Below are 26,669 nucleotides of genomic sequence, written 5' to 3'. Positions count from 1 at the left end.
GTAACAAAATGGCCACCAGTCGGCCATTTTGGATCTGATATTGAAAAAAATGACGTGCGTATGTAACTCATCATTTATTTTCTGTTTGCCAAGTTTGAACAAGATCGGTAAATGCATGCCCGAGAAATGGTTGAGGACGTGTTCAACATCGTTTTTTTACAACTGAAACGACCACCTGTCAGCCATATTTTTTTGCATCGCGAAACAAAACGATGTGCATATGTAAACCATAATTTGTTGTCCTTGCGGCAAGTGTGAACAAAATCGGTCCACACATCTCCAAGATATGGTTGCGGATGAATGGACGGACGAGACCCAATCCATAAGCCCCTGGTTTGGAATAAGTGCAATGGGGGCCAATAAACCATGGGATATTTAACAACCACCAGCTTATGCTAGAAGATAGCACAACCAGCTTAACTCACATCCGAGGGGACGGTGCACTTTGTGATGTAAGACCCTGCCATCGCAACACCAATCCAATCGTTTCTAGTTGACCTGAGATTGAAACACAGAATATAAGACCTTTTGCGGTCTTTTTAGCGGGTCTTTTGGGTCTTTTCAGTCTTTGCGGTCTTTTAGGTCTTCGGGGCCTTTTGGGTCTTCGGGGCCTTTTGGGTCTTCGGGGCCTTTTAGGTCTTCGGGGCCTTTTGGGTCTTCGGGGCCTTTTGGGTCTTCAGGGCCTTTTGGGTCTTCGGGGTCTTTTCAGTATTTGGGGTCTTCATGTGATATACAGGGCCTACCAGAGCAAGCTCAAAGGTAAGTGTGCTACCTCTGCACCTTGGACCTATCAGTGTGCTGCAGTTTTATTAAAGAAACCTGTCTGTGATCTGGCTTGGCACGACTTACCTGGCAATCCACGCTGACCATCATTACCCGCTGGCCCACGGTCTCCAGTGTCCCCTTTTGGACCAGGTGGTCCTAGACCCGGCACTATTGGGGAACATAAAAATTCCAGTTTCAGAGGTCTGCAGGTACGTCATTGATTTATTTACATTGCCTGCTCACAACTCCTCAAACCATGGCGTGTGGAGCATCTGGTGATGAGGAGAGTGAAACACCTTCATCTTTTCTCTGATCTTCCAGGTGAAAACACTGCAATGGGCACTACATGCCTCGTGTTTTACTCGATCGCTTCCCTCCCCCAAACTCACCTGGAACCGTCGCTGGATTCAGACTGGAGCCTCGAATCTTTTCCGTCGAGTTTAGCAGCTCAGCACACCTGCGATTCTGCTCGGCCACCTGCCCATCAAGCCGTGCAACACGTGCCCACAGCGCAGCAAGCTCTGCGCTAACTGGCGCCACAGTACCCTGCAACGCAACACAGGAACTAATGGAGAGACTACCTTAACCCACGTATCTACCAGCACGTCCACACTGAATTAGGAGCACTTCTGAATTACAGTGGTGCTTTGATGAAATGATTACCAAATATTGACATATCGCACGATCGCCCACGACACTTTCAACATTGTCCGCGATGATATACTCCGTTGATAAAATGCTGAGTGTCCATCTTTCCAGAAGAAGGGCACTCATGGCAATCAATAAAGCACTTAAATGACCCTTCATTTTCCAGCTGCAGTAACTCTCAATACCGTGAAATGGGTTGAATAGGGACAGCAAGGTGAATAGGGACAGCAAGGTGAATAGGGACAGCAAGGTGAATAGGGACAGCAAGGTGAATAGGGACAGCAAGGTGAATAGGGACAGCAAGGTGAATAGGGACAGCAAGGTGAATAGGGACAGCAAGGTGAATAGGGACAGCAAGGTGAATAGGGACAGCAAGGTGAATAGGGACAGCCTGGTGAATAGGGACAGCAAGGTGAATAGGGACAGCAAGGTGAATAGGGACAGCAAGGTGAATAGGGACAGTCACTAATACAAAAAAATAATAATCAAGAAATAGGGACAGTTTGGAGAAACTTTTTATCCCATATTTGTTTTCATTGGCACCGTGGTTTATATTATGGGTGCATATTATGTGCATCCATCTGAGCTATCAATTTAGCAATAAGTTGGAAACTCAGGATTGTTTCTTGATTATTATTTTTTTGTATATTAGTCAGGTTCACTATGTTTTTTCGTTCAAAATTTTGGTAGATTAGCAAAACTATACATTTTTGGAATATTCAGAGCATGAGGAATCCAAAAATTAATGTTTACATTTGCGTAGACACCTTTGCGAAAATGACACTCAGGACAGTGATGAAGATCTGTAAAAGCATATTCCTGAACGGTATAGACCTCATAGATCCTGTGTATCGGACTTATAGTTCAATCTGATACTACCTATAACTTCCTATAACAACCTATAACTTCAAAGGACTTGCAATATCATGTATTATGTAATACAGTTATATCACAAATATAAAGACAATGGTTTTCAATTACCTTTGTTTGTTGCTTTTCTATAATCCTGAGCGCTATTTTGAGGCCTTTATTGGATTCCTTGACCCAGAAAACATAGGATTAGCATATTTAATTAAGTCTCTAGGTTGACTAGAAGCCGAGATCGCGCAAAATATGTATTTTATGGCGGCCATTTTCAAAATCCAAAATGGCGGCCATGCAGGTGTCTGTGCAAATGCCAACATTGATTTTCTGATTCTCCATGCTCTGAAGATTCCAAAAATGTATAGGTTTGCTAATCCCAAAATTTTGAACGAAATTATATTTGTTAACATAGTGAACCTGACTATTAGTGACCGTCCCTATTCACCCGTAAAACGGGGTGAATAGGGACAGCCATAAAAATCCTATTTATTCCTATTTAACCCATATATGGGGTTAATAGGGACTATAAGTTGCTTTTACAAAAAACAAGAGAACACTTTCAACCCAAATATCAACAAATCAGTGTGGTTATGAATTTTCAGCGAAAAAAGATTTCCGAACTTTTTTTCAGTTTGTGTCCCTATTCACCTTGCTGTCCCTATTCACCCCATTTCACGGCACTGCAGTACAGATTTACAATTGCCATACCTAAATAAGCATTGAAGACTCATGGCCAAAGACGAGGATGTAGTCAGGAGGCAGCAATTTGGAATTCTAGCAGAAAACAATGGTCGAAACATCCTTTTCGGAATGTTCAAAATCTAGCTTAACAGAACTAAAAGTATGGACTACTCTATTGTTGTGGTCACACCGTTGTCACTCTCCCTTACTGAGGCTGAGACCAGTTGACCAGAATTCTGGGAAGAAAGACATCATTCTGTACCAGCCAGTGACGTCATCGTGCTCCGATGCCTGATGCATTATTTTTATTATGTGGGTGTAGTTTGGTCCAGAATGAAAGGTGGAATGAAATTATTTTTTTTTGTGGTCTTTTATGCCCTCGTCCGCAATTGCAGTGGGTCGATGAAGAAAGATTGATGTGGCCATTTTCCCGTTAAATTATCACAGTTGCTGACAAACAGAAGCAACCACAACAATACGGTCGAGCATCTTTGACCACAGCTTGAGACACGTGGCTTTTGGATTGTGTGCAAGGAATGAAAATGATATCTATGACTAATGTTTTATTGTATACAGAAATCTAGGCTCCTGGAGGAGCTAAATGACCGAGGGCAAAGAGGTTCACACACTGGCGGGGGATTAAAGGGGATGGACGAAGGCATGAGATGAAAATGGACACCATTCTTGAAGGACTTCGGGGGTGTGAGACACCACATACAGGAAGTCCATCCAGAGACGAGAGAATAGAGGGATGTTGAGCATTGAGCTCGGAATTGCATGGGGAGTGTAATCGGTTGTGTGATTCAGGAAGAACTTGTGCGATCTGGGCGGGTTGGGAGAGGATGGAGGGACAAGTGACGTGATAGAAAATTGAGAGATTGAAGGAACTGCGCTCCAACGCGAGTCGAAAGAATTGACGCGACCAAAGACGGAATTCGTCCGAGTTGCTTTATTGAAACAAAACAGCTCAGGTATTCTGACAAGCCCGTTTATCGGGCAGCAATATATATACACATTTATGTCGGGAAGTTTGCCCGGCAAAAGCTATACCGGGCATGCCCGGGTGTCAAGGGCGAGCCTTGGAAAGGCGAGTCTGGACCTGCCCGGGCGTGTTTGGCTGCGGCCTGGCAAGTCGAGGCTGGGCGTGCCCGGGCGCTCTGGGCGAGCCCTGGAAAGGCGAGAGCGGGCATGCCCGGACGCTCTGGGCGAGCCCTGGAAAGGCGATAGCGGGCATGCCCGGACGCTCTGGGCGAGCCCTGAAAAGGCGATAGCGGGCATGCCCGGACGCTCTGGGCGAGCCCTGAAAAGGCGATAGCGGGCATGCCCGGACGCTCTGGGCGAGCCCTGGAAAGGCGATAGCGGGCATGCCCGGGAAAGACGAGACCGGGCGTGCCCGGGAGGTTCGGGCGTGCCCGGGAACAGTGAGTCCGGGCATGCCCGGGAGAGGCGCGTCTGGCCGTGTTCTGGCCGGTGCAAGGCGATTGTGTGCATCCAGCGGTAACCGCTACACACGCCCCTCCAGAATCGACCTGCACCGGCAGGGTCAATTTAAGGGGGTCCGGATTACCCGGCCGAAGCGACCCCTGGAGGGTCGTGGGGAGGGGTCCGACGTGGTGGTGGGTGGTCGAGCGGGGGGAACTGTGGACGGGGGGCGGCCTCGCCGCGGAGGAAGGGCCAACCGTGGTGGTCGGTCGACGTCCATGTGCGCCGGTTTGAGGCGGTCCACAGAAATCCGGTCCGGCCGGCCGCCGAAGTCGACGATGAAAGACTTGTCGCCCCGTCGCAGGACCCGGAAGGGCCCATCGTACGGCGGCCGGAGTGACCCCCGGTGCGCGTCATGACGCACAAAGACGTACTCTGCTGTGCGAAGCGCCGGTGGGACGTAGGACTGGGGGCCACCGTGGCGGGACGTCGGCACGGGGGCAAATCGTCGGGCGGCCTCCTGGAGGTCCGAGCGCTGGCGAGCGGCGGACCAGGGACTGGTAGCGTCGGGCACGAATTCGCCCGGGACGCGGAGCGGCTGGCCGTAGACGAGCTCGGTGGCGGACGCCTGGAGGTCTTCCTTGGGGGCCGTGCGAAGGCCCAAAAGGACCCACGGCAGCCGGTCGGCCCAACCGTCGTCCTGAAGGCCGGCCATGAGTGCCGCCTTCATGGAGCGGTGAAACCGCTCGCACAACCCGTTGGGTTGGGGGTGGTAGGCCGTGGTGCGGTGCAGCGTGACCCCCAACGAAAGGGCGACCGCGCCCCAAAGCTCAGACGTGAACTGTGGGCCGCGGTCGGACGATATGTCCGCTGGTGCGCCGAAGCGCGTGACCCAGGTGGCGATGAACGCCTGCGCCACGTCGGCGGTGGTGGTGGAGGTGAGGGGCACAGCCTCCGGCCACCTGGTGGTCCTGTCCACCATGGTGAGCAGGTGGGTGAACCCCCGCGAGGGGGGCAGGGGACCCACCAGGTCCACGTGGACGTGGTCAAAACGCCGTTCAGGCATGGCGAAAGGTGCCAGCGGGGCCTGGGTGTGGCGGTGGACCTTGACCCGCTGGCAGGCCGTGCAGGCATTGGCCCAGTCGCGGATGTTTCGTCGAAGGCCGTGCCAGACGAAACGCGCCGACACCAGCTTCTGAGAAGCTTTCCGGCCCGGGTGAGAAAGGCCGTGGATGGAGGCGAAGATGCGGCGCTGCCAGGAAACGGGCACGATGGGGCGAGGCTGGCCCTGGGAGAGGTCGCAGAGCAGGACGGTGCCCGCGAAGGGAATGTCGGCCAGGCGGAGGCCCGTGTCCGCCGCACGGAGTGCCTGCACCGAGGCGTCGGTGGTCTGGTCGGCCGCCATGAGCGCGAAGTCCACGCCGAGGTGGACCGCGTTCGCGCTGGCCCGAGAAAGACAGTCGGCCACGGCGTTGTCTTTGCCGGCGACGTGCCGGATGTCCGTGGTGAACTCCGACACGGCGGAGAGGTGGCGCTGCTGGCGGGCCGACCACGGCTCCGTGACCTTAGCCATTGCGTAGACCAACGGCTTGTGGTCGACGAAAGCCGTGAACGGGCGGCCCTCCAGGAGGTGTCGGAAATGGCGAACGGCCAGGAATAGCCCGAGCAGCTCGCGGTCGAACGTGCTGTAGTTTAACTCGTTCGGCCGGAGTTGCCGGCTGAAAAAAGCGAGTGGCTGCCAAACCCCGTCCACCCATTGCTCATGGACGGCGCCCACCGCGTAGTTGGAGGCGTCCGTAGTGAGGGCAATGGGTGCGTTGAGCACCGGGTGAGGCAGCAGCGTTGCGTCGGCGAGGGCCCGTTTGGCGCTGGCGAAGGCCGCGTCCATGGCCGCGGACCAAACAATGTCATGCTTGGCCGGCTTGCCCCGGAGGGCCTCGTAAAAGGGCCGCATGAGCTGAGCAGCGCGGGGCACGAATCGGTGATAAAAATTCACCATGCCGAGGAACTCTTGGAGGGCCTTGATGGAACGGGGATGCGGGAACGTGGTGATGGCCTCGACCTTGGTCGGCAGCGGCACGGCCCCGGTCTTGGTGATGCGGTGGCCCAAAAAGTCAACGGTCGTCGCGCCGAAGTGGCATTTGACCGGGTTGACAATTAAGCCGTGCTCGCTGAGGCGACCGAACAGTGTTCGGAGGTGGAGGAGGTGCTCGGCGCGGGACGTGCTGGCGACGAGGATATCGTCCAGATAGACGAAAAGAAACGGCAGGTCGCGCAGCACGCCGTCCATCAAGCGCTGGAACGCCTGGGCCACGTTCTTGAGGCCAAACGGCATCCGCAAAAATTCGAACAGGCCGAACGGCGTGATGACGGCCGTCTTCGGGACGTCGGCCGCCCGGACAGGTACCTGGTGGTAGCCCCGTATCAGGTCAATTTTCGAAAAGATGACCCGTCCCGCCAAACGGGCGGAAAAGTCCTGAATATGCGGGATCGGGTACCTGTCGGGGGTGGTAGCGTCGTTGAGACGGCGGTAGTCACCACACGGGCGCCATCCACCCCCCGGCTTTGGCACGATGTGCAGTGGCGAGGCCCACGCGCTATCGGAGCGCCGCTCGATGCCGAGGTGCTCCAACGCGTCGAACTCGGCCTTCGCCACGGCGAGCTTGGCCGGGTCGAGGCGGCGGGCCCTGGCGTAGACCGGCGGGCCCGTAGTGGGTATGTGGTGCTCGATCCCGTGCCGCACCGCGACGGCCGAAAACGTCGGCCGCGTGAGGGCCGGGAATTCCGCGAGCAGGCGAGCGAACTCGTTCGCTGCCGGGAGGGCGCACGCCAGTTCGGTCGGCGCGGAGCTGCTCATCGTGCACGCCAGGGAGCTGAAGGTCTCGGCGTTGACAAGGCGACGACGTTTGACGTCGACCAGCAGCCCGTGCGCGCAGAGGAAGTCGGCGCCCAGCAAAGCCATGGGGACGCAGGCGGTCACAAAAGTCCATTGAAAACGCTGGCTGCCGAAGCAGAGGGTGACGACGCGTGGGCCGAAAGTGCGTATGGCCGAGCCATTAGCAGCGACCAAAGAGGGGCCGCAAACGGCGTCCCGCCTGTCCTGCTCGGAGGCGGGTATGACGCTCAGTTGGGCGCCGGTGTCACACAGGAAACGCCGCCCAGACGCTTTGTCCCGAATAAACAGCAAGTTGCCCAAGTGGCCGGCGCTCATGGCTGGGAATGAACGCCGGCCCGGCTGTTTCCCGACCTGCCGAAAGTGCAAGGGGGCCGGCACGTCCGAGCCTTGTGTCCGAACCTGGCGTGGTAATAACACCACGCACGGTCAGGTGGAGGCCCCGGCCGTCGTGTCGGAAGTGGGCGGTGCGGCGTGGCGGCCGCCAGTTGCACCGGCAGTTCGGCCTCCAACCGCGCAGGGCGCTCGGGCGCCGTGGGCGTCGCCTCGGACGGCGGCGGGCTCCAGGTAACCGCGCCGATGTGCTGGCCCGCCGAGGAGATCTTATCGGCTTCCCTGGCGAGGGCGCGGGAATCCGTGATCAACGTGCCAGCCAGGGCGAGGCGTACCGGGTGAGGCAGCTGGCGAAGGAACAGCTCGCGGAACAGAAAATCCGGAGAGTGCTCACCGAGCAACGAGAGCATATAGTCCATGCGCTCTGACGGGCGCATGTCGCCGAGCTCGGGCAGAGCGAGCAGGCGCCGTGCGCGTGCTGCCGGTGAGAGGGCGAAAGCGTCGAGGAGGAGTGTCTTCAGCGCGTCGTATTTGTCAGCAGCCGGCGGGTGCTCGAGGAGGCTCAAGGCGCGGGCCGCGGTGGCGGAACCGAGCGCCGCCACAACATGGTGGAAGCGGGTGTCGTCCGCGGTGATGCCTCGCAGGGCGAACTGAGAGTCCGCCTGAGCGAACCAAACAGCGGCGTGAGCCTCCCAGAAGGTAGGCAGTTTAAGCGTCACTGCCGTATCCATGTCGGTAGGTCACCAATGAAGGAACTGCGCTCCAACGCGAGTCGAAAGAATTGACGCGACCAAAGACGGAATTCGTCCGAGTTGATTTATTGAAACAAAACAGCTCAGGTATTCTGACAAGCCCGTTTATCGGGCAGCAATATATATACACATTTATGTCGGGAAGTTTGCCCGGCAAAAGCTATACCGGGCATGCCCGGGTGTCAAGGGCGAGCCTTGGAAAGGCGAGTCTGGACCTGCCCGGGCGTGTTTGGCTGCGGCCTGGCAAGTCGAGGCTGGGCGTGCCCGTGCGCTCTGGGCGAGCCCTGGAAAGGCGATAGCGGGAATGCCCGGACGCTCTGGGCGAGCCCTGGAAAGGCGATAGCGGGCATGCCCGGACGCTCTGGGCGAGCCCTGAAAAGGCGATAGCGGGCATGCCCGGACGCTCTGGGCGAGCCCTGAAAAGGCGATAGCGGGCATGCCCGGACGCTCTGGGCGAGCCCTGGAAAGGCGATAGCGGGCATGCCTGGGAAAGACGAGACCGGGCGTGCCCGGGAGGTTCGGGCGTGCCCGGGAACAGTGAGTCCGGGCATGCCCGGGAGAGGCGCGTCTGGCCGTGTTCTGGCCGGTGCAAGGCGATTGTGTGCATCCAGCGGTAACCGCTACAAGATCACCATTCTCCTTGCAGTAGGAGAGAAGCAGACTTTGGGAAGAGGCCTCCTACTGAGATATGCACATGAGCCACAGAGAGCCTTGGACTCGATCACCTCCAGGTGAGCAACATGAAAGAATAGTCTGTGGTTGTACAATAATGCGACTCATTTTCTTACAACGTTGGACATTTTGCTTGATTTTTTTTTCCTCTTTGCAAGTGATGTCACACCAAAATGGATCACTTTGGACCCCATCGTAAAATACTTTCAACTGAATGGGGGCTTAGCAGGGAACTGAATGGAGTGGAACTGAGTAGTAGTTTCAAATGAAAGAATGGAATAGGTGTAGGGTGGAACAGTAGCGGAGTGAGAATCACCGCAACAGCTTATCATCGCATTCTCTTCCATCGAGAATCAAACCCAGAGTAATCAACTTGTAGATGACAGCTCGACGTCCATCCTAGACTGTCTCTTGAACATTGTGATAGATCAAACGCTGATAAGAAAATGTATTTTACATAACATCAGCATCAAACAGCTGTTCAACACCGTCTCTTATCTTCCCCCATCCAAAACCTTGATCTTTTCTACCCCCGTTAATTCACCCCAGATCCACTTTTTTGAAATTCCAGCTTCTTTCCTGGAAATCCTAGCATGGTCCATGTGTTTTGTACCTCTCCCACCCCCCAAGCCCTCTCCCTCCCACAGATCTCCCGATGTCCCTGCTCTCAAATGTTGTGCTTGTGTGCTTCCCTCTCTCTCTCCCCATCTTGTGTCCCGCTCCCTTTATTTCGTCTTGAGTCCGTTTTTGTTTTTTTGTGATTAATGTTAGCTCTGACACGAGCCTCGATCTTGTATACAAAAAAAAACAAGTACAAAAAGTTTTAATTAAAATAAAAGCCGCGTCGATGTTACACAATGCCTAGATGCAGCTGTGCCTATAACGTCGATGTTATAGGCACAGGACATTCCTATTGATTCGATTACTTGATGTTATTTTTGTGCAAAGTGAAAATATATCTCGGCAATTTCCCGTGTGTGGCGACGAATTTTTAATATATCTCGGCATTTTCCCGTCTGTTATTTCAGGCGGTGTATGACTGACCATGCCGCGATTTTAAAAATATATATCTCGGCAATTTCCCGTGTGTGGCGACACGTGAACGAAGCTATGCTCCTCTCTCCACATTATTGTGACGACGTATAAATTAAATATTTCATCGTGACGATTGTCATCAAATGGACGAATTTTTAATATATCTCGGCATTTTCCCGTCTGTTATTTCAGGCGGTGCATGACTGACCATGCCGCGATTTAAACAAAATATATATATCTCGGCATTTTCCCGTCTCTTATTTCGGGCGGTGTATGACTGACCATGCCGCGATTTAAAAATATATATATCTCGATGGACTTGAAGTTACAGGCCTTTGAGAATTCATTTCGTTCTATAAAGGGCAACTTTCATCGGATTTTCTTCCCGTTTTTTTTCAACCGAGTCTAAAACTATGTCAGCGACTGTGAAAAATGAAATTATATATCGAATTTGATTTGAAATAAAACTGTGTGAGAGAGGAAGACACCACGGGCCTACAAAACAGGCCTCAAAGCTATGCGAGTTAATAAAATGGTGGATATTTGTTTATATGAAGCCTCTCCCAAAATGGGTGGGCTATGGTTCCCAGAACGGGTGGAGCTTTGAGGTTTTGTCTTCTCTGCAAGAACAAGAACAAGAAGAAGAACAACAACAACAACAGCAGAGGGCACTCTATGAGCAGCGTCTGCGACGCGGCTAAAAAGTGTTGAAAGCATGTTTCTGCTTCTCTACAAACCTGTCCCAGCCTCTAAAGAAAAGGCATTTGACATTCTGACATAGGGGATGTCCTGTGTTTTCAACGTAACAAAACAAATGTGATCATGCTGTTAACATTCTAAACATGGCCATATCAAATCATACCAAACCCCAAAGGCATTCGAGACTACACTTGCACATTCAAGCATAACTCGCACAGCACACACAGCAATTGGAAATGTGATATACAGGGCCTTCATAAAGAATTCACACCGCTTGACCTTTTTCACATTTTGCTGTTACAGCCTGAATTTAAAATGGATTAAATTGAGATTTTTTTTCACTGATCTACACATAATACCTCATAATGATAAAGTGAAAACATGTTTTTAGAATCTTTTACAAATTTATTGAAAATGAAATACAGAAATATCTAATTTACATACTGTAAGTATTCAACCCCCTTGGTCAATACTTCATATAAGCACCTTTGGCAATGATTACAACTTTGAGTCTTCATGGGTATGTCTGTATCAGCTTTGCACATCTGGATTTGGGGAGTCTCCCCCATTCTTCCTTGCACATTTGCTCAAACTCTGTCAAGTTGTATGGGGAGCGTCGGTGAATAACAATCTTCAAGTCTTTGCACAGATTCTCAATGGGATTAAAGTCTAGGCTTTGGCTCGGCCACTCAAGGGGACCTTCACGTTTTACGGTGTTGATTTGGCTATGTGCTTGGGGTCATTATCCTGTTGGAACATAAATCTTTGCCGCAGTCTTAGGTTTTGGCATTCTGAAGCAGGTTCTCCTCCAAGATTTTCCTGTATTTGGCTACATTCATTGTTCCCACTATCCTTACAAGTCTCGCAGTCCCTGCCGCTGAAAAGCATCCCATAGCATGATGCTGCCACCACCTTGCTTCACGGTCGGGATGGTGTTAGATGGTTGATGAGCTATGCTCGGTTTCCGCCAGACGTAGCGCTTTGCATTCAGGCGAAAGTGATCAATTTTCATCTCAGCAGACCAAAGAATCTTTCCACGTGCCTTTTTGCAAACTCCAGGTGTACTATCATGTACCATTTTTTTTCTCAGCAATGGCTTCTGTCCAGCTACTTTCCCATCATTCTGAGATTTGTGAACGTCTGCAGAGACCGTTGTCCTTCCAGCAGGTTCTCCCATCTCAGCCAAGGAACTCTAGTTCTGTCAGAGTGGTCATTGGGTTCTTGGTCACCTCCCTGACCAAGGTCCTGCTTGTCCGGTTTCTCAGTTTGGTCAGACGGCCAGCTCTAGGAAGAGTCTGGGTAGTTCCATATTCTTTCCATTTCCTCATGATGGAGCTCACTGTGTTCTTGGGAACTTTCAACACGTTAGAAATTGTTTCGTACCCTTCCCCAGATCTATTCCTCCTCACAGTTCTATCTCGGAGTTCTACGGACAGTTCCTTGGACTTCATGGTGGGGTTTCTACTCTAACATGCACTGTCAACTGTGGGACCTTATATAGAAAGGTGTGTTTCTTTCTAAATCATGTCCAATCAATTCAATTGGCCACATGTGGACTCCAATCAAGTTGTAGAGACATCTCAAGGATGACGAAAGGAAATTAGAGGCACCTGAGCTAAATTTGGAGTGTCATAGCAAAGGGGTTGAATACCTATTGACTCAAGACGTTTCCACTTTTCATTTTTTATTAATTTGTAAAAGTTTCTAAAAATAATTATACATCGACATTATGGGGGTATTATGTGTAAATGAGTGACGAAAAAAACTCAATTTAATCCATTTTAAATTCAGGCTGTAACATAACAAAATGTGACAAAAGTCAAGGGTGTGAATACTTTCTGAAGGCACTGTACGTTCTGATTCTAACCTCCACCATCAGCATCCACAAACAACCCAACAAGAGCAGAAGCTCCCTTGGGGCGACACGAGCACCTACCTGCGGCCTTTGCTGTGGTACAAGCGAAATGTTTCTTGAAGTGATCTTCTGTAACCTCAACACTGACGCACGCAATTCCTCCAACTCTCCCGACTGTGCTGTCACTTGAGCTCGCAGCGTCTGCAGCTCTCCTGCCACATGCCCCGGGAGATCCTGACTGGTGAGTTTCTCTGAGAGTGTTTCTGCACAGACCCACAACAGTGAAGATGGTGAGTTTGCCCTTCATATCAATATTGTTGTTAGCTTAAGAAAGCGTTTCAGTTCGCTGCAGTATGAACTCTGCATGATCAGTTTTTATTGCTAACATATCTTCTTATTGTTAAAAAAATATTATTTTTGGCAAACTATGCTCTGCCCACCTAATTCTTATTGTGAATTCTATCGCTGGCTCCGTGAGAGCTTTCCAAGAGGTCACAGGTTGTATTCAAATTTCCAATTACCACGTGTGACATGATGGACGTTATGCCAAATAGGAACCATTCGCTGATGACAAGGACCCTTTACTCTTGTCAGAAAAGTCTTACTTATGTAGGGCCGACACGATATGGCCCAGAGGTAGGCACACTCGGCTCTAAGCTGTCTAGCCTGGGTTCGAATTCCGACCCAGCTATATAAGCTGTCCTCCAGGTGTTTCACAGGTAGGGTGTGGTGATTCATCAATGTGTGTGCCATCACTCGGATGTGGGCCATCCCATCCCTTCTTTGGTGAACAGCAAAGACCCCATGCCATGGTGTCCTTTGCGAATGTGACATCATTGTAAAATTCCAAATTCCTGCTCTGAGCTACATTGTACTCATGAAAGGAAAAGTTGAAAACATTTGAAATACCATCATCAGGAACTTCAATAATAAGATGGAAGAGCTTGAAGCGAAAGTAGATCTCGAGGAGTAAGGATGATGTAGTTGGAGCAAGGGAGACATGGTTCAATGAAGTGTGAGGAAATAGCCCAAATGAAGGTAGTTATTGTTAGGTTTAAATAATGCATCGTTATTTTATAGCAGATATCAGAGTACGAAGAATCTGTAGACAAACTTCGGTTATGTTTGAGGAGTGAGTCTGGGGACGAGATTGGCAGTGGGGTGGGTGTAGCGAGTGTCAGCAATGACGAGAGGGTAGCGAGTGCAGGCAGTAGTGACAGATAGCGAGTGCAGACAGTGGCGAGGGGTAGCGAATGCAGACAGTGGCGAGGGGTAGCGAATGCAGACAGTGGCGAGGGGTAGCGAATGCAGACAGTGGCGAGGGGTAGCGAATGCAGACAGTGGTGAGGAGTAGCGAGTGCAGGCAGTGGCGAAGGGTAGCAAGTGCAAGCAGTGGTGAGGGGTAGCGAATGCAGGCAGTGGCGAAGGGTAGCAAGTGCAAGCAGTGGTGAGGGGTAGCGAATGCAAGCAGTGGTGAGGGGTAGCGAATGCAGGCAGTGGCGAAGGGTAGCGAGTGCAGACAGTGGCGAGCAGCAGCAAGTGCAGGCAATGGCGAGATTGTAGTGAGTGTGGTGGTGAGGGAATAACCAGGGCAGGCAATGATTAGGAGGTAGCCAGTGCTGGCAGTGTTGAGGGCATAGCAAGGACAGGCAGTGGCAAAGGGGTAGCAAGGGCATGTGGTGGTAAGGAGATAGCGAGGGCAGGCAATGGTGAGGAGGTAGCCAGTGCTGGCAGTGGTGAGGGCGTAGTGAGGACAGGCAGTGGCGAGGGGATGGCGAGTACAGGCATTGGCAAAAGTGTAGCTAGTGAAGGCAATGACGAGAGGGTAATGAGTGCAGGCAACAGCCAGGGGGTAGCGAGTGCAGGCAGTGGTGAGGGGGTAGCGAGTGCAGGCAACAGCCAGGGGGGTTGCGAGACGAGAGCAGACGGTGGTAAGGGAAGAGTATTGATTTTAGGGGATTTCAACTTGCCAGAGATCGATTAGGTCCAGAAACAGAGAAAGAGCAAAGTAGATGAGTATTACCTAGATCTAGTCCAGGATTGCTATTTAACCCAGTTTGTAGATAAGCCCACCTGGGGAAGCATAGTGTTAGACCTATTTTTAACTAACGATCCCAATATGGTGGAGGAGGTGGAGGTAGCGGAGCATTTTGGATCAAGTGACCATAACATTTTGCGCAAGGATTCTGTTAAGAGTTGGAGTTCAGGATAGTAGAGTAAGGCTATTAGATTTCAAGAAGGCAAACTTTGAGGGTATGAAGGGAGTTGGGAGATGTGGATTGGGAGAAGGTCACCAGAGGACAATCCTTGAGGGTATGAGGAGAGAGATTTGGGAGATGTAGATTGGCAGAAGCTAACAAGAGGGCAATTCTTGAGGGTATGAGGAGAGAGTTGGTAGATGTAGATTGGCAAAAGCTAACAAGAGGTCAATCCTTGAGGGTATGCGGAGAGAGCTGGGTGATGTAGATTGGCAGAAGCCAACAAGAGGACAATTCTTGAGGGTATGAGGAGAGAGTTGGTAGATGTAGATTGGCAAAAGCTAACAAGAGGTCAATCCTTGAGGGTATGCGGAGAGAGTTGGGTGATGTAGATTGGCAGAAGCTCACAAGAAGATAATCCTTGAGGGTATGAGGAGAGAGCTGGGTGATGTAGATTGGAAGAAGCCAACAAGAGGACAATGCTTGATGGTATGAGGAGAGAGCATTGGGTGATATTGATTTGGAGAAGCTAACAAGAAGATAATCCTTGAGGGTATCCTCGCTCTTCTTCTGCTCCAATCGGTTCATCTGACCATATGCTTGTTAAAGTGGACATCTCTCTGGCCATTCTCAGAGAGCCTCCTCAGCGTCGACGAGTGTGGCATTTCACTCAGGCCGACTGGCACGGGCTGCAAGCAGCCATCAATCATCTGGACTGGTCTCCCATCTCTACTGCCTCTGACATCAACTCATACTGGGAATTCTTCCAAAGTAAATTGCTCTCTCTCATGCACAGATTTATCCCATATCGTCTTCAGTTGTCATACCCTTTCTCCTGTCCATGGTACACGGAATCTTGTGGTGAGGCTGTTGCCCTGAAACAACTTGCCTTCGCCTCCTGGAAGGCAAATCCAACGGAAGGCAATCTCATTTCTTTTCACAAAGCCCGGAACAAGTGTGTGTCTACCCTTAGGGGAGCCAGGAAACACTATCTCTCTACTCTCAAGACCGAACTCTCAAACCTGTCTCCCTCTTCCAAATCCTGGTGGCGTCTGGTCAAATCTGTTTCTTGTGTTTGTTCCCCTTCCCTTAACTCACCTTCCCTTACCTTACCTCCCTTACCTCAAATAGTTACACAGCTGACTCCGCACGTGACAAATCCGAATGCCTCAACTCTGTGTTTGCCTCAAAATCTTGTGTCCCAAACACATCTCTCTCTGTACCCACCATACCCAGTCGTATCCAGCTGCTGCTGGACTCTGTGTCCTTCTCTCCTGACAATTCCTGGCGAGACGCACCAGCGGTCAGAGCTGAGTGCACTAAATTACCACACACCTTTATTTTAGCCAACATTTATTTTATCCTTCGTCTGTGTTTTTGTCTGTTTGTGGGGCCATCCCGTTTAGGAATTTAGTTTATCGTGTGTTTCTTTGTTACTGGCATTTATTTTAATAAACGTTTATTTTTGTATATTTGAAATCCGTTTTCGTTTGAGTTTATTTATTGCAGGGTTTGGAGACTGCTGGTGGGATCCGTGCAGGTAAGTGCTCTTCAGCATCCTCCTCCTCCTCCTCCTCCTCCCCTTCCCCTCCACCCCCACCCCCGCGTGTATTAACTCCTAACTCCGATATATTTTTGAACTGAATGCTTCGGAGTAACAGCTTGTTCGGCTATCCGTTTCCTTGGAAAGATTTTAATCGCAAGGAACGCGACAATATTTTTAGCAGTGATATCACTGAGCCAGCCACACTTTCCTCGTCCCAATTACTTTTTCACATTTTCCGAATTAAATTACAAAATTAGCCTTGACAGATTTATTCAACCTGGTGTTCCTGTAGAGCATAAATGATGGGCTGAATGGCCTCCTACTGCGTCAAATTTCCTTGTTACCTCCACCACCAAAGGTGGACGGAGGTTATGTTTTCACCCCTGTCTGTTTGACTGTGAGCAGGATATCTCAAAACGTTATGGAGGGATTCGGATGAAATTTGGTGGAAGGGTTGGGTGTGTGACAAGGAAGAATTGATTCGATTTTGATGAAGATCCGGATCTGGATACGAGAATTTCTATGTGATCCTTCACCATTGAGAGGTGGGGCCAAAAACGATATATCGCACGATATTTCAAAAGGTTGTGGATGGATTATGCCAAAACTTGGTGGACGAGTTGGTTAGGTGACAATAACAAGCCGATTAGATTTTGGTTCAGATCCGAATCCAGATCTGGCGTATCAGTGGGATACAAAACGTAAACTGTTAAGCATGCGTTTCAAGACAATTTGGAAAATAAAAAAGCTGAAATACTCAAATACGATCGCTAATTGTTGGGGGGGAGGGGGGGGGGAATGAGAGATGCCTGAAAGAGAGATATGAAGTAGTTAATGAGGTTGGCGTCTCCTTTAGTTGTGGGATGATGTTGTTTGCAGTGGCAGCATCTGTTGTCTGAACACCAAGTTTGAACGATAGGGCTGCCTCTTGATACACTTGATGGAAGGAACAAGGTTTTCAGGAGAGGGAAGCCAATGAATGATAAATGATAGCAAGAGTGTCGTAGGAGTAGAGTGGCTCGAAAAGAGGAAGGAAATCTTGCTGTTCAGGAAACAGGAAATTGACAAAGAGTGGAAAAATATTTTCAGAAATCGCTGAAAGAAGAAACCTCGTGGGATGGAATTGTTCCATCCAGCAAAATAGGAGGTGCAGAAATGGAGACAACAGACAAGAAAATTAAATCTGCAATTAAGATGATGATCAAAGGCAAATCACCTGGTCCGACTAAAATTCTCGTTGAAATGATTGGATCATCAGGTGAACTGGGAGTAAAACAGGTGATGAATATTTGTAGAATGATATGGAATTGTTGACATAGTCCTCTTGATTGGTTCGATAACGTTATTGTTCCTACCTATAAGATGAAGGGTCATCCATTACTACCTTCATCTTATAGAGGGATCAAGTTGATGGAGGAAGCCTTGAAAATACTTGAAAAGGTGATTGAGGAAAATTAAGGGGAGTTATTGTGTAGCCGCGGAAAGTTCTCTCCAACAAGCTCACGTCACGGAGACAGCCAATCGATCTCTCAGGATCGACCCAGATATCCCCCACATCCAGGATGGTCTGGTCCATGAGGACCATGACTGCGCTGCCCTGACGAATCCGGGCAGCAGGGAGGAATGGGGAAGATTTGGCCCACAACTTGTGTTGGGGGTTACAGGCACTACAAAGAGGAGTCCCAGATGTTAAGGGGACTTGTACGTGGAGATGAAAACTAGTTTTGATTTACGAAAGGACGATCTACAGTTGATGCAATCTTCAGTGTTAGACAGAGTAAAGAGAAATAATGGGCAGAAAAGAAAATTATACTCATACATTTAGTCAGGTTCACTATGTTTTTTCGTTCAAAATCATGGTAGATTAGCAAACCTATACATTTTTGGAAACGTTATTACATGGAAAATCTGAAAATGAATGTTTACATTTGCCAAATCCGACCAATTCGATTCGACCAATTCGACCAATTCGACCAATCGACCAATTCCATTCGACCAATTCGACCATTCGACCCAATTGCTTCGATCGACCATTCGACCAATTCGATCGATTCGATTCGATTCGATTCATCGAATTCGATTCGATCGACCATTCGACCAATTCGATTTGCCAATCAATTTGACCGACCTTTGCTTGTGTGGAACGGACTGTGAAAACGATGCGGACTATATTGTCGGATACGACACACAGGACAGTGATGACGAACTCTAAATGGCATATTCTGTAATCGTGTATGTTTGATGCCATTGACTGCCTGTGTATATTTTGCCATTGACTGCCTGTGTAGATGTGAAGTTATACTGACTGCATGTGTATATATGATTTTGCTGACTGCCTGTGTATGTTTGGTGATATGAATTATTGTGACACATTTTGATGTTATTAACTGCCTGTACAAAATGATAACATGTATTTGATTATGCAACTTATCGCGAATATAAAGACAGTATTTTGCAATTCAAAACCTTTGATTCGTGTCTTACCATTCCCCATAGCACTAATTTGATACTTTCATTGGATTCCTTGTCCCTGAAAATATAGGTTTAGAATATTTTAAAAAGTTTTTAGGGTAATTAGAGGCAGAAATAGAACAAAATATGTATTTTACAGTGGTCATTTTGAAAATCCAAAATGGCCGCCATACAGGTATCTCTCCAAATGTAAACATTGATTTTTAGTTTCCTTATGCTATAACCTTTCCAAAAATGTATAGGTTTGCTAATCTACTGTAGCGGCTACCGCTGGGTTTACACAATCGCCTTGCACCTACCAAGGACGCTGAGCGATCACCATGCCGGGCTCGTCCAGGACGCCCGGGCAGGCCCGCGCTCAACTTGCCAGGCCGCGGCCAGGACGCCCGGCCACGCCCCCTCTCGCCTTTCCCGGGCAAACGCTCCGGGATAATGTGTGTATATATATTGCTGCCCGATAAACGGGCTTTTTAGAGTACCTGAGTTGCTTTGTGACAATAAAGAAACTCAGACGAATTCCAACTTTTTGTCGCATCCATTCTTCCGATTACGTGGGAGCACAGCTCCTTCATTGGTGACCTACCGACATGGACACGGCAGTTGCCCTTAAACTGCCTACCTTCTGGGAGGCTCACGCGGCGGTTTGGTTCGCCCAGGCGGACTCCCTGTTCGCCCTGCGAGGCATCACGGCCGACGACACCCGCTTCCACCATGTGGTAGCAGCGCTCGGTTCAGTCACCGCGGCCCGCGCCCTGAGCCTCCTCGAGAGCCCGCCAGCCGCTGACAAATACGGCGTGATTAAAAAGCTCCTCTTCGACGCTTTTGCCCTCCCATCGGCGGAATGCGCACGGCGCCTGCTCGACCTGCCCGAGCTCGGCGACACGCGCCCGTCCGAGCGAATGGACTACATGCTTTCGCTGCTCGGCGAGCACTCTCCGGCATTCCTGTTCCGGGAGCTGTTCCTCCGTCAGCTGCCTAGCCCGGTACGCCTCGCCCTGGCGAGCACGACGATCACGGATCCCCGCGCCCTCGCCAGGGAAGCCGACAAGATCTCCGCGGCAGGCCAACACATTGCAGCAGCGACCTGGGGCCCACCGCCGTCCGACGCAACGCCCATGGCGCCCGAGCACCCGGCACGGTTGACGACCGAACTGCCGACGCAACTGGCGGCCGCTACGCCGAGCCGACCACCTCCAGCACGACGGCCGGGGCCACCACCTGACAAAGCGTGGTGTTACTATCATGCCAGGTTCGGACAGAAGGCCTGGACATGCCGACCCCCGTGCACCTTCGGCAGGCCGGGAAACGGCCGGGCCGGCGTTCATTACCAGCCATGAGCGCCGGCCACACGGGCAACTTACTTTTCATCAAGGAACAAAGCGTCCGGGCGGCGCTTCCTGTGCGACACCGGCGCCCAACGTAGCGTCATACCCGCCTCTGATCAGGACAGGCAGTCCGCGGTTTGCAGCCCCTCCTTGGTTGCGGCCAACGGATCGGCCATCCGCACCTTCGGCCCGCGCAACGTCACCCTCTGCTTCGGCGGCCAACGCTTTACTTGGACGTTTGTAACCGCAAACGTGCCCATGGCTCTGCTAGGCGCCGACTTCCTCTGCACACACGGACTGCTGGTGGACGTCCAAAGGCGTCGCCTCATCAACGCCGAGACCTTCAGCTCCCTGGTATGCACATTGAGCAGCTCCGCTCTGACCGAGCTGGCATGCGCCCTCCCGGCGGCGAACGAGTTTGCTCACCTGCTCACGGAGTTCCCGTCCCTCACGCGGCCGACGTTTTCGGCCGTCGCAGTACGACATGGGATCGAGCACCACATAACAACCACGGGCCCGCCGGTCTACGCCAGAGCCCGCCGCCTCGACCCAGCCAAGCTCGCCATGGCCAAAGCCGAGTTCGACGCTTTGGAACACCTCAGCATCATGCGGCGCTCCGATAGCGCGTGGGCTTCGCCACTACACATCGTCCCAAAACCAGGGGGTGGCTGGCTCCCATGTGGCGACTACCGCCGCCTTAACGACGCTACCACCCCCGACAGGTATCCGATCCCACACATCCAAGACTTCTCCGCCCGTCTGGCAGGACGGTTCATTTTTAAAAAAATCTATCTCATATGGGGATATCACCAGGTGCCTGTCAGGGTGGCCGACGTCCCTAAAACGGCCGTCATCACGCCGTTCGGCTTATTCAAATTCCTACGGATGCCGTTTGGCCTCAAGAACGCGGCTCAGGCGTTCCAGCGCTTGATGGACGGCGTGCTGCGTGACCTGCCATTCCTCTTCGTTTACCTGGACGACATCCTCGTCGCCAGCACGTCCCGGGCCGAGCACCTCCTCCACCTCCGAACACTGTTCGGGCGCCTCAGCGAGCACGGCCTCATCGTCAACCCGGCCAAATGCCACTTCGGCACGACGGCCGTTGATTTTTTGGGCCACCACATCACCAGGAATGGGGCCGTGCCACTGCCAACCAAGGTCGAGGCCATCACCACGTTTCCGCGTCCCCGCTCCATAAAGGCCCTGCAGGAATTCCTGGGAATGGTGAATTTCTATCACCGCTTCGTGCCCCGCGCTGCTCAACTCATACGGCCCCTCTACGAAGCCCTCCGGGGCAAGCCGGCCAAGCACGACATCGTCTGGTCCGCAGCAATGGACGCGGCCTTCCAAAGCTCAAAGCGGGCCCTCGCCGACGCAACACTGCTCGCTCACCCGGTGCTCAACGCTCCCATCGCCCTCACCACGGATGCCTCCGACTACGCGGTGGGCGCCGTGCATGAGCAATGGGTGAACGGGGTTTGGCAGCCACTCGCTTTTTTCAGCCGGCAGCTCCGGCCGAACGAGCTCAAATATAGCACGTTTGACCGTGAGCTCCTCGGTCTACACCTGGCCGTTCGCCATTTCTGCCACCTCCTGGAAGGCCGACCCTTCACGGCGTTCGTCGACTACAAGCCGTTGGTTTACGCAATGGCCAAGGTCACGGAGCCGTGGTCGGCCCACCAACAGCGCCACCTCTCCGCCGTGTCGGAGTTTACCACGGACATCCGGCAAAAACAACGCCGTGGCCGACTGTCTTTCTCGGGCCAGCGCGAATGCGGTCCACCTCGGCGTGGACTTCGCGCTTATGGCGGCGGACCAAACCACCGACACCACGGTGCAAGCCCTCCGGGCGGCGGACACGGGCCTCCGCCTGGCCGACATCCCCTTCGCGGACACTGTCCTGCTCTGCGACGTCTCCCAAGGCCAGCCTCGCCCCATCGTGCCCATTACCTGGCAACGCCGCATCTTCGCCTCCCTCCACGGCCTTTCCCACCCGGGCCGGAAAGCTTCCCAGAAGCTGGTGTCGGCGCGATTCGTCTGGCACAGCCTTCGACGGGACGTCCGCGATTGGACCAGCACCTGCACAGCCTGCCAACAGGCCAAGGCCCACCGACACACCCAGGCCCCGCTGGCACCTTTCACCGTGCCCGAACGACGTTTCGACCACGTCAAACGTGGATCTGGTGGGCCCCCTCCCCCCATCACGGGGGTTCACACACCTGCTCACCATGGTGGACAGGACCACCAGGTGGCCGGAGGCCGTTCCCCTCGTCTCCACCACCACCGCCGACGTGGCGCAGGCTTTCATCGCCACCTGGGTCGCCCATTTCGGCGCACCGGTGGACATCTCGTCGGACCGCGGACCGCAGTTCACCTCCGAGCTGTGGGGCGCGGTCGCCCGCAACCTGGGGGTCAAGCTCCACCGTACTACGGCCTACCACCCCAAAGCCAACGGGTTGTGCGAGCGATTCCACCGCTCCATGAAGGCCGCGCTCATGGCCGGCCTTCAAGACGGCGGTTGGGCCGACCGGCTGCCGTGGGTCCTTTTGGGCCTCCGCACGGCCCCCAAGGAGGACCTCCGGGCATCCACCGCCAAGCTTGTCTACGGCCAGGCGCTACGCGTCCCGGGCGAATTCGTGCCCGACGCTACCAGTCCCTGGTCCGCAGCTCACCAGCGCTCGGACCTCCAGGAGGCCGCCCGATGGTTTGCCCCCATGCCAACATCCCACCACGGTGACCCCCAGTCCTACGTCCCCCCAGCGCTTCGCACAGCGGAGTACGTTTTTGTGCGTCATGACGCACATCGGGGGCCACTCCGGCCGCCGTACGACGGGCCCTTCCGGGTCCTGCGACGGGACGACAAGTCGTTCGTCATCGACATCGGCGGCAGGTCGGACCGGATTGCGGTGGACCGCCTCAAGCCGGCGCACGTGGACATCGACCAACCGCCACGGTTGGCCCTTCCTCCGCGGCGAGGCCGCCCCCCCCCCGTCCACGGTGCCCCCCACTCGACTGCCCACCACCACACGGGACCCCCCCCCCCCCCCACGACCGGCCAGGGGTCGCTTCGGCCGGGTCATCAGGACCCCCCTCAAATTGACCCTGCCGGTGCAAGTCGATTCTGGGGGGACGTGTGTAGCGGCTACCGCTGGGTTTACACAATCGCCTTGCACCTACCAAGGACGCGGAGCGATCACCATGCCGGGCTCGTCCAGGACGCCCGGCAGGCCTGCGCTCAACTTGCCAGGCCTCGGCCGGGACGCCCGGGCATGCCCGGGCACGCCCGGCCACGCCCGCTCTCGACTTGCCAGGCCGCGGCCAGGACGCCCGGCCACGCCCCCTCTCGCCTTTCCCGGGCAAACGCTCCGGGATAATGTGTGTATATATATTGCTGCCCGATAAACGGGCTTTTTAGAGTACCTGAGTTGCTTTGTGACAATAAAGAAACTCGGACGAATTCCAGCTTTTTGTCGCGTCCATTCTTCCGATTACGTGGGAGCACAGCTCCTTCACTACCATGATTTTGAACGAAATATAATTTATTGACATAGTGAACCTGACTAATTTGTAGTTCTTGAAAAAGCATCTTTTATATAATACCGAGTCGTGTTTTTTGAGCGTAAATCATTTACATTTTTACCAATTGACTTCAGGTCGAAGTTTGGGCAATACATCACCAACGTTATGGAACTTGTTTATATCAATTTGTTGATTTTCCCTTTTTACCCCCGCCAGAGGAGAGGGTATTACATTTGAGTCCGTTTGGCTGTTTGTTACTTGCCGGAAAGATTCTGGCAAGTATGTTGATCTGTTGGTTTGTCTGTCTGTCTGACTGTCTGTTTGTCTGTCTGTGTGCAGCACTATGTCTACACCGTTGCACGTAGAATCGCCAAACTTTACACACATATTTGTCTTGCCCTGGAATAGACTGTGCCCAATTTTTAACTCTCTCGGCCCAAGGACTCCATTATGACGTCATAATTCGATAATTCGACAAGTACAAAACTTCATCCAATCAAGATGAAATTTCTTGAGCGACATGACGGCATAATCTGGTGGAGAATTTTTTAAAATGATGACGTCATCGGTCACGTGGTTCGGCCGCCATCTTGGAAAAACCGAAAAACTTTGCACCTCTATATCTCCGAAAGTGCTGAATAGAAAAAATTGAGACATGGCTCATTGTAAAGAACTCTCCATGGGGAATAAAATATGTTAATGATGATGTCATTCGTGCCTCCATTATGACGTCATTAAAAAGTACATTCCGGCAAGTCCTTGGTCTCTGACCGATTTTTCATGTTTGTCTGTTTGTCTGCCCAGAATAAATATGATTTTCTCTGCAACTGTTGTTCCGATTGACAGGAAATTTTCACCACAGGTGTACCTGTATATTTTTTAAAATTATAATTATGACGTCGTAGGTCACGTCATGCGGGCGCCATCTTGGAAAGACCGAAAAACTTTGCATCTCTATATCTCCAAAAGCGCTGCATAGGAAAAATTGAGATATGGCTCATTGTAAAGAACTCTCCATGGGGAATAAAATATTGTTGTGGTTTCTAGAACCTTCACTTTATCAAATTTAGTATTAAAATAATTTAACCCCCCTTTGCACATTTCCCCCTTAATTGGCTGTTAATTGAAATGAGTGCACCTTAGCTAGTCCATGTACAAGCACGTAGCCAATCATAGAACCTCTCAATAGTTATTTATTTAGTCTGTGTATCAGTATAAGGCTCTGTTTTCCACTAGTTGACCGTGTGCTGCACCAAATCAAATAAGATAGATCCCCTTTCAATGGCCCCAGAACCTCCTTTACCAACTGCATTACCTTTTTATTTTACCAACTGCATTACTTTTTTTTACCAACTGCATTTACCCTCCATCGCACATGTGCTACAACTCAAAGAAGAAGGGCGTTTGCCCGCCCATCGTCATCAGGAGGAGGAGTGAGCCAGCCCCGATCATCCAACCAACAATGAGTGGGTTTGGCTTGGGAGGGCGGAGAAAGAACGATCGAGGAGGTTCGTGAAAGTTCCATGGGCGTGGCTATATAACCCGTTGCGGAGAGCCCCCACCCGAGAGTTCAGGGTTCGGCAGAGAGCGGAGAAGAGCTGAGAGTTGTTGAGGAGTTCGGCAGGAGGTTCTGAGTGCTGAGAGAGACGCGCAACCTGCAGAGGTACGAGGGAGAGACGACGCTGCTTGGAACAGCTCCTGCGTGCGAAGCTCTGACATGCTGCTGCGCATGAACCAGATTGCGGTGGAGTCAGCGGCCGCTCAATTCCAGCCCCGACGTCCCGTGCGGGATCAAGCTCCAGCCCTGTGGTCCCACCGTCCTCTCCTTCCAGCCATTCGTTCCTGCCTTCAAGTTCCCCATTCATGTGAGTCTGCCTGTCGTCTGTCCTTTGTGTTGTCCTGGGAATAAGTAAGCCTGTGTAGATAAGCTAGGAATTGCTCTGTGTCCTTCTGCTCCTTCCATTTCCCTGTATATTACTCTTATTTTATTTCTTCTCTTCTTCTCTGGTTTTGTATAAACTAGGGCATGCCCGTACTATATATATGCCCGTACTATATATCTATCTAAAATTATATCCCCCCCCTCTATTTACATGAAATGGTTTGGTCCATTCGCAACGACCACAGAACCCCCCCCCCCCCTCTATTTACATGAAATGGTTTGGTCCATTCGCAACGCCAAAGCGAACGGCGAACGGCTAAATCGCCATAGCTCGGTAAGTACTTGTCCGATTAATTTCAAACCTTGAAAAGGCACATCCTCGGGTCCCCAGCAATATACCTGGCAAGTTTCAAGTATATCGGACCGGTAGTTGTCGAGAAATCGTTGTCGCATACAGACATACATACACACAGAGATTGCTGGAATTATAGATAGATAGTAATAAATCCCTGTTATTTCTTACCTTTGGTTTCTTCATTCACATCCGATCGTCTTTGTGATTTCCCCCATTGAGTACCTGTGGTGCGATTTCGGCCAGCGCTTCGCAATCGGGTTAGTCATTGTTAACGGCCCGCGCCGCAGTTCGCTCGCTCGGCGCAACCAACCAAATTACACTGCGGCATGGGCGGGGGTGTTTCCTTGCATCCCGGAAGGTGCTGGTACTTAGGTCATAGGACGGATAGGCCTAATACCCTACCCAGCGCTGACCGGGCGTGACGTCATACCCTCAGGATCGGCGACGGCCAGTATATAGGACAAGGGGTTAACCCCCCTTGGCAAGGGGAGCGCCGTCGTCCCAGATCCATAACAATTGGTGTCGGGGAGTGAGATTTGGACCCGAAGTGCGCTTAATGCACTCAAAATTTGGAGCGGCCGAAATTGTAGTAAGATCTAAATTAAATCGTGCCATGGATAATCAAGGCGACCGGATGCCGGTAGGGGAGCTAGAAGAGGGTTTGGAGGTAACCCAGGATCCCGGGGAGGAATTGAGGGAATTTGAGGAGGAGAGCAATGAGGATGTGGTAGCGGAGATTTCAGGCGCACGAGG

General features: G+C 51.8%; 1 protein-coding gene across 1 annotated transcript in view; it reads right to left on the bottom strand.

Moving 5' to 3' along the window:
• The window catches only part of LOC137432654 (uncharacterized), a 61,424-nt gene that overhangs the window by 11,299 nt on the left and 23,456 nt on the right, over nt 1-26,669 (bottom strand). Inside the window, exons 4-6 of the mRNA XM_068124741.2 lie at nt 12,701-12,882; nt 1,155-1,311; nt 850-933 (exon numbers count right to left, since the gene is read on the bottom strand). Of these exons, the coding sequence (XP_067980842.2) occupies nt 850-933; nt 1,155-1,311; nt 12,701-12,882 (423 nt within the window). The remainder of the gene's footprint in view (nt 1-849; nt 934-1,154; nt 1,312-12,700; nt 12,883-26,669) is intronic.

The sequence above is a fragment of the Myxine glutinosa genome, chromosome 8, assembly GCF_964187855.1.
Source record: "Myxine glutinosa chromosome 8, kmMyxGlut1.1, whole genome shotgun sequence".
NCBI lineage: Eukaryota > Metazoa > Chordata > Myxini > Myxiniformes > Myxinidae > Myxine > Myxine glutinosa.
The sequence above is the reverse complement of the archived record's forward strand: the minus strand, read 5'-3'. Positions and strand labels throughout refer to the sequence as shown.